General features: G+C 34.5%; 1 protein-coding gene across 1 annotated transcript; it reads right to left on the minus strand.

Annotated features, from left to right (window-relative positions):
• Positions 1–4,776: 4,776 nt before the first annotated feature.
• On the minus strand, positions 4,777–7,664 carry LOC137811549 (uncharacterized). The gene is made up of 3 exons (XM_068613336.1): positions 6,715–7,664; positions 5,975–6,535; positions 4,777–5,692 (listed from the first exon to the last, which is right to left on the minus strand). Exons 1-3 carry the CDS (start codon positions 7,223–7,225, stop codon positions 5,421–5,423), a joined length of 1,344 nt encoding a protein of 447 aa, XP_068469437.1. The 5' UTR covers positions 7,226–7,664; the 3' UTR covers positions 4,777–5,420.
• Positions 7,665–8,266: the final 602 nt, after the last annotated feature.

The raw sequence follows: 8,266 nt of genomic DNA on the forward strand, positions 1-8,266 counted from the left end.
TTCACCAAGCTCCTTGCTTCCACACAGTTCTCTACTCTCAAATTCAAGCTGGGTCTGACAAATATCTACTCCCCAGCTTGAGAGGGGTGTTAACATATTTAGTTTTTCTGTTTTAAGTTATTGGGCTTTGTTTGTTTGGTCCAATTTTCCTTTTCTGTTTCAGTATGTCTTAGTCTTTTTCTTATATATACACCATGTATTTTACTCTCTAATACACAAGTAAATAAGAATTTCTTTTGTATTTTTTTTCTCTGCTTTTCTCTCTTTTATGTTTAAGTCATTGTCTCTTTTTTATTTGCAATTAGGGTTCATCATAACCTCCCTTTCTCTATTGCGATTTCGTGTGATTACGTGCGCTTCATTTGATGCACCACATCAGACAATGAATATTCATCTTCATTATCTATAATAAAGAGCTTCTTTTAACTTTAGCCACAATGTTGTTGATGTTTTCTCCTCTACAACTTCATGAAAAAACTCATTTGACAACAAACAAAGAATCATTGGATGATTATTTTCTTCTTGTTGCTCTTAAACATGTCTTTTTATGTGTGATATACTCCTGGAAACCAATGTTCTCACACAATTTGCTCCTTAATTAAAGCTCTCATCTTAATTCTCCATAGGTTGAATTTTATTTTATTTTTTGTCATTAAACTTTTCAATTTTGGAAGTGATATTCATAGTCTTTCAAGAATTTATCAATAGATGCAAAAGGAGATCAAAATTTGCTTTGATACCATTTCTCATGAACCAAGTTCCAAATTTTGCATAAGATAAAGTGAAATTGTTGTACAAAGTAAGTTGGCATCGCACCAAAGACAAAAGGCAAATAACAAACATAAAGTTAAAAATCAATAAAATCGACTCATGTTTTATGCAAGATAAGCATTAAGTTTCATCTAGTATCTCACTTGTTTCATCATCCAACTCACTCTTATAAAGAGGATACAAAACAATTACAATTAGTTAGAACTGAAAAAACACAATTCTAGCTATCAAACAAAACATATATAAAAATTACTTGTTCATTAAATGATCTAATATTTTCGTCATTAGACTACCTACTCTAAACGTTATTAGATTGTTTACCCATTAGATGTATACAATGAAACTGTCTATCCTAAAAAAAATAGAGTATATCAAGATATTTTTTTCTACATTCAAATATCATATACTCATTATTAATAAAGGCTAGTAAAGTTAATTATAAATTTTGATTGATCTACATTAAATTACATTCAAGTATCTTATATTCTTTACTAAATGTTAGTAAAATGAATTATAAATTTTGATTATCAAAAGTTAGACTCAAAATAAACAAATTCTTATATGTTGACAAAGAGGATACAAGTTTAACTAGATCCTTGTCTTGTAAATCCTCATTATAATAATGTGCTAATTACTAAATATGAGTCATAAAATTGTATTTTTCTTAAGTCAAACATAAAGAAACACTATAAGAAAATCATTAAATAGAAACTAATTTTAGAAGAAGAAAAAATTAGTTGTTATATTGACTAAGTAAGAAACCATCTTAGAGACTAAAAAAAATTGGTTTCTAAATTAGTTTCTATTATTGTTAAATAGAATCTAAATAATTGGTAGTTAAAACTTTGGTAGCATTAGATACCAATTTAGAAACTATTTAACAATAATAAAAAGTAATTTAGAAACAAAAATTATTTTAGTTTTTAAAATGGTCTCTAATTTAGTCAATATAACAACTAATTATTTTTTTTTTCTAAAATTGATTTTTATAAAATGATTTACTTTAAGTGAAATGAAATGAAAACCCTAATTCTTAGTTAAGAAAATTTAGACGGGATTACTTCATCGTCTCTCAATCATCATCATTTGTGAAAGTCTGGAGTACCTACTCTGCCTAATGTTTTGAGGTGTTTTCTAAGCCAACCATTTGCTTTTGCAATTTAGCCTAGAAGGTTAGTACCTCTCTTTATGTTTATATCTAACTGTGGGAAAAGGTCATCAACTTGTCCTCTTATTTCTATTTATTGCTTATGTGGAAGGCTAGGAAGAACACAAAGGCATGGTGCCTCTTCACATCTTTACCTATAAGCAGTATTGGCCCTACTCAAGCATCACTCAACTACTACTGGTGTTAGTGCTTTGTCCTATGTAGCCTACCCTTCCTCCTACTATTGGCTTGGTACCTATAAATGAATTTGCAATATTGTTTTAACTAAGCTTAACTTTTTCTTCTTCATTTCCTAATGTATTTATTGAAAAAGTTGAGTAAATTTAGTAAAATCATTTCCAAGGATGATATATTTATTGTTGTTCTTATTATTTGTGAAACAATATTAAACTAGTTATTATGAGAGAGAAAAATACTTTGATCTAAAAGAAAAGTTCAATCAATATGTTATTTTATCCAATTTGATCCTAATTCGACATTAAAAATGTAGAGAAGTTTGAGAATTTAAAAACTATGAAGATTAAAGTAAGAAGAAATAAAAAGGAAAAATTCTACCTTCACCTTCATATATTCCCTCTGTATTTCTATATTTTTTTTAATTCTAAAAATACTTTTTTAGTATGGTAAAGAGTGTGATATCTTCTTCTTCATTTTCAAGTAGTGGTGGTTGTTGTTGTTTGTGGTGGTTGGTGGTGAACGTTGGTGGTTGAGGTAAGTTTGTCTTTCTAGTAGTGATAGCTATGTTTTAGTTCGCTTATTTATTTATTTTTCATTTTTTTAGAAGCCACAAACTTAGAAAAAAATAAGGAGATGCAAAAATAGGGTACAAAACTCAAAAAAAAATCTTCACACTGGAAATGTCGAATATAACAAATCTTCTTGTCAGTCTTATCACACACTCAAATGATAAAATGATAAGATTACTCTCTCAAATAGTACGAATGAAAAAAGAATGGAAAGACACATATTAGAAGAAAGAAAAAAAATATAAAATGTGGGAATACAACTAATGTATTTAAAAAGTGAAATTATGTTTTATTTAATATTATTTCAAAAATTTCAAAAATATTAAAATCGACTTTTTACAATTGATTAATATAAAGATAAAAAGGAAAAGATGGAGGGAGAATTTGAAAATAAATAAGAAATTTCCGAACCTAAAGACAGTATTAACTGTTGTGATAATCATTGCAGTCCATTAAGTTTCTTTTATTGAGAGTGAATTGGCATTAGTTATGAGAATGGGATTGGGCTTGAAGAATCCCGAATTGGGCTTATTTGATCCCAAAATTTTGGATGGGCGTGGGCACCACCTTGGGCCGTCATGGTATGCTACGACAACCTATGACCTACACTCACATCGGCTTTCTAGGGTAAATAAACACACTTGACCCTAACTGGCATGATGATTCAACAGTAGTTAATGTCAGATGTTACTTGGCAGAGGAAGTAATGGTAGGGTCACGACACAACATTCATGTTTTCTCATCTTAACCCATCACTATCACTTTTGTAATAAAATCAGACGGCGACGTTTTCCAACTCTATAACCTCCAAACCTCAATTTAGATTATGCAATTACAGGTTCAGCGATGCAATGCCACCTTCAAAGTAGTTTGTTGCCCCCAAAAACACCTCCCATTAAAACATTACTCCTACATTTTAGTTACTTCTTTCACCCATAACCACAAAACTTAATAAATAAAAACACATGCTTTGTTTATATATATAAACTAATTTTAACATTTTTTTTCCCTGTCCAATAACATTATGCGATCAAATTATTACATTTTATAAAATATTTATAAAATAACTTGTCCTTTAGCACGTTTCCTAAATTATTATTTCTCAGTGCGACTTCGGTTATTAGGAAGTTCAATTCTCATTCATTTACTTTGAAATTTTCGTTTATTGTACTGGAATTCTCCCCAAATTCGACTGAGACCGAATTCTGGGAGATACAAATTTAAGTGTTTCTTTTTATGTTTATTTTTTTAGGCACAAAAGCGAAGTATTTCTCCAACTAAGGTACAAAAGAGTCTACTTAAAAGAATTTTTCTACGTATTGGTGATCAGTCATAGTCAAATTTCTCATTTAATACTCACTTTCATATCAATAGAAATAAGATGAAAAGTAAAATAATTACTTCTTTTTTGCAAAAAGAAACAAAAATAGTAATAAAAGGGTCTGAAATAACATATACTTGTAATGTAAACAACAATGTAGAAAAAATGTAACACTGGACTCTGTAAGACAATCATTTCAAAGTTCTCTTGTGTGGTTCAACAGTCAATTATAAAAATTTGGGTCTCAATTATGAAAGAAACAGTCAAATTTACTATTTACATGGGTAAAAGTAACATTGAAAATTCTGTGGAGATATTTTGACAACGGGAGCTGAAAGTGATTGACCGAGAATATTTTATCTCGAGTTCGCATTAAGTGTGGGATTTAAGTGGAATTGATATATTTATGATGGTGTTTGAAACAGTTAAAATAAATGTATGTTAGTTTTCCAAACTAACAAGTTTGTTTGTTAGTGTCCATAGTTCCCCCAAAGGAATTGAGTGATAAAAAAAATAGGCACATGGGTCATGTGAGTGGCATGAATTTGCAGAGATTTTGGTGATGGGGGTAGGATGTTGCACAGTTGGGCATCTTGAATGCATAAATTGGATGGAGTCAGTTGCTGAAATTGTGGCTTAGTTATTGCATCACAGGCCCATGAGAAAAGGATGTTCCCAACAGTTCCCATTCCCAACCCTTTCTTCTATTTTCATCATCATTCCACTAAAACAGTTCAAAAAAATCACTTTTTAATAGCGAAATGAAAAAAAGTCAAACAAGGCTTAGCTTGAATTGAAACTGGGAACAGGAACACCTATTTATTCATGATAATCTTAAAAATGAAGGAGTACACAAATACTACTTTACTATACCAATTCCTGTCCTTTCCTAGCTTCTTACACGTATCACCCTATTCAGTCCTTCTGTCTCCCAATTTGTTTTAATTAGTACCTTCCTATTCTTAGCCATATATTCTAAGTAACAAACGAATGTCTCGGACACATTTAATATCCAAATCATCCGTTTCAATCTTCATTTGGCTGGTCGACAAATTTAACCTAAGGAATTGTTCATACAGAAAGCGCCAAAAACTAGAAGAAAAGGAGGAGCATGAAAATGAAAATGAAAATGAAAATGAATAGAGAAGGGTTATAGTAATCAAATTTAATTATATTATGTTATTATTATTATTATTATTGAAGGGGGTCCCCATGTGATAAAAAGAAAGGAAATCACAACAGAGATAGCTGTGAAGTATGATTCTCAACAGCAGTGACGCAAGGATCACAGTCACCAAACTGAAGCAACTATCCTTTCTGTTTACCTCGAATGGCTTCTCAGTAATGTTGGACCACACCTATATTGAGGAGCTTCCGGGGAAGGCTGCAGCTTTTTGTTCGGTTCTAACTTTGATCATGTGGCTCCTACTCCAAGGAAGTCAATAAATGGAGGAGGAATTGCATCTGAGGGGTCACTGCTCATGGCTTGATCTCTGTGTTCTGCCACTGATGATAGTGAAGCTTCACTGCCCAGTATCTGTGCTGTGGAATTTGAGAAACTGTAAAAGTTGTGATTGTTTTGGTGTTGCATTAGCATCAGATATTGGGGGTAATGAGAGTAAAAACCAGACGGCGGGTTATGGTTCTGGCCAAAATACTCTCCCACCATGTCATTGCTTCTACTACCTGCAGGTCCAAACAGCAGTGCTTTAAGCTATAGTATTATGAAAAGAATGTGATTATAAATGTGCAAGTTTTTTTGGGGGGAGGACTAGTTAAGCTGCGACCCAAAAAGGGTTGCATCAGTCACTGTTGCAGACCAAAAAGATAGACGGAGAAAATCACAAAAGTAACACATTTAACTTTGTTGAAAAGTAAGATACAGTGACTTGAATGCTAATGAATGAAGTTGTAACCACAAGCATTTGAAGGCCAGAAATTTAGTGCGGATTTGAAATGGGCACCAACCTGAAAAGAAATCAAGCGGTGTTTGTTGAGGATACAAGGCAATATGAGGAGGGGCCAGCTTGGTGGTTGAGTTTGCTTCTTTGGAAGCAGTCATGTGGGGTGAGCCATTTAAGCCATACTCAACCCCACCACCAGGAGGAGCAACTACTCCATGGAAGGGTGCAGCAGCATATGGGAAACTTGGCATGTTATTGTTGTTGGCAAGTCCTCCGTTTGGGAGATTGAGACAATAGGGTGGTGGTGGTTCTGTCCCTGCAGTGGCTGTGTCTCTAGAGACATTGCTGCTTGTTGTGTTTTCCTCCACTCTCCTGTAAACAGATTGGCTCAGCCTCCTCCTCCTGTAGGCACTAGACTGTTCTCTGTACTTTCTGGCCATTATAACGTGCCAGTGATTCTTCACTGCATTATCTGTTCTTCCAGGGAAAAGCCTAGCAATCATGGCCCATTTGTTGCCATAAATCCTATGTGCCTGCATTAGTCTCTCTTCCTCTTCTTCACTGAACGCTCTCCTATTGATTCTCGGGTCCAACTGGTTGAACCATCTCAGCCTACAACTCTTGCCTAAAAACACAAAACATCCACCAATGAGATCTCAACAAACGAAGATAAATGAAAAAACATTTAATGATAAAAAAAAGGGTCACCACTAAAACATTAAAAACAAAACATAAAAATTCTTAGTAAAAAAATGAAGCATGGGTTTATATCTATCTGATATCCATTTGCACTAGTTTTCTCACCTGATCTTCCTTCTAACTTTTCGGCTATGAGGTTCCAGTTCTGAGGGCCATAGAGAGCCACAAGCTCCTTGAGCTTGGAATCTTCTGCTGGTCTCCAATGCCCCCTTGCACAGAGCTTGGAATGCCCCGAACCACTATTAGAATTCTCATTAGGGTTCTCTTCGTTAAAGTTATTAGCATTATGGTTAACTTTGTCACTGTCTTCCCCACCCCCATCATCACTGCTATCAGACCCTTTACCCTCATCCGCCCCATCACTGTTGGGATGTTCCTCAAAGTTCCTCCCAAGGCATTCCCTCATAAAGGGCAAACCCCAGTTTGAGCCGCCGTTGGAGACATAACAATCTTGATGAGACGAAACCACACCGTAGTTAGAACAAAGAGAAAGAGAATCCATGTCAGCATAGACCATTCCCATGGAGGGAGGGGAAGAAGAGTAGGAGGAAGAAGAAGCGTATCGAGTGAGGTTTTCTTGTGAAGAGTAGACGACACTAGCAGGCCACGCCTTCATGTTCTCAGACTTAGTCACAAGTGTTGAAGAAGGGAATATGAATGTTGTGAAGTGTTGCAAAGTAGAAAAAGCGAGGATGAGTAAGAAGAAGAATATTTTATGCGATGAAGAGGAGGAGTAACATGAGAGTAAAGTTTGATAGGACAGATAGTGAAGGGGAAGAACAGTTTATGCAGAAGATAAAAGAGCTAAAAGTGCTTTGGTTTCAAAAGTTTCTGGTGGTGAAGGCTTTCAAGAGATATCCCTACAAGGATGCTTCCTTCACTAACAAGACCATTGGTTCAATGAGAAGGCAAGAGAGAGAGAGAAGGGAGGTGTTTGAAGCAGTTAGGTACCCAGACTGAGGCAATGAGTCTGGCATTCTTCATTTAACCAGTTGCTGTCATTATATTACTACTATTTATTCTATTCTTTTAACAAATCACACCTCACTCACACGTGTGAGAGTGAGAGACAGGGAGAAAGTAATATATTTTCTCTCTCCATTCATGGGGGGTTGCAGGGTCTTAGGCTGTCTCTCTCTAAATTGACAAGAAAGACAGTAATGTGATGGGTGCTTACTTGGGCTTGTGGCAGCAGCAGGGACATCTTTCTTTTCAAAGCACATCAAAATTGAGGGCTTTGCTTTGCCATTGTTACACAACACAACGGAACAAGCCTTGTCATGTTCATATGCACTAGCACTAGTAAATGACCCTAGCATAGCCTATTCATCAACCTATTTTCTCTCTCTTTCAATATCTCTGTCCCCATCAACATCAGCGTCACTGCATAACTCCCTCCTTCTGCTTGTGCTTATGTTTTTCCTTGGTCGTGCTATTAACTAGATGCAATGCAATGCAATGGAATTCAAAGAGGGTTCAGTAACCTTGGTTTCAGTTGAGGTAACCACTTGAAGTCGACTTAACGACCAACCAATCCCTTCGCTAAAGACTACACTTTCTATACCTCAACTCATTTACAATTAACTACAAATTTCTAATTTTACATTCATTCATCTTTTTTATCATTATGCATCAAAATTAAATATACTTTTAAACA

This window comes from Phaseolus vulgaris, chromosome 2 (genome assembly GCF_000499845.2).
Source record: "Phaseolus vulgaris cultivar G19833 chromosome 2, P. vulgaris v2.0, whole genome shotgun sequence".
NCBI classification, from domain to species: Eukaryota; Viridiplantae; Streptophyta; class Magnoliopsida; order Fabales; family Fabaceae; genus Phaseolus; species Phaseolus vulgaris.

What these genes read in the sequence shown, in the direction of transcription:
- LOC137811549 (XM_068613336.1), bottom strand. Translation starts at nt 7,225, where the DNA reads ATGAAGGCGTGGCCTGCTAGTGTCGTCTACTCTTCACAAGAAAACCTC. An exon ending in AAAGTTAGAAGGAAGATCAG is followed by an intron (nt 6,536 to 6,714) that starts GTGAGAAAACTA and finishes TTGTGTTTTTAG; the next exon opens with GCAAGAGTTGTAGGCTGAGA. An exon ending in ACCGCTTGATTTCTTTTCAG is followed by an intron (nt 5,693 to 5,974) that starts GTTGGTGCCCAT and finishes TTGGACCTGCAG; the next exon opens with GTAGTAGAAGCAATGACATG.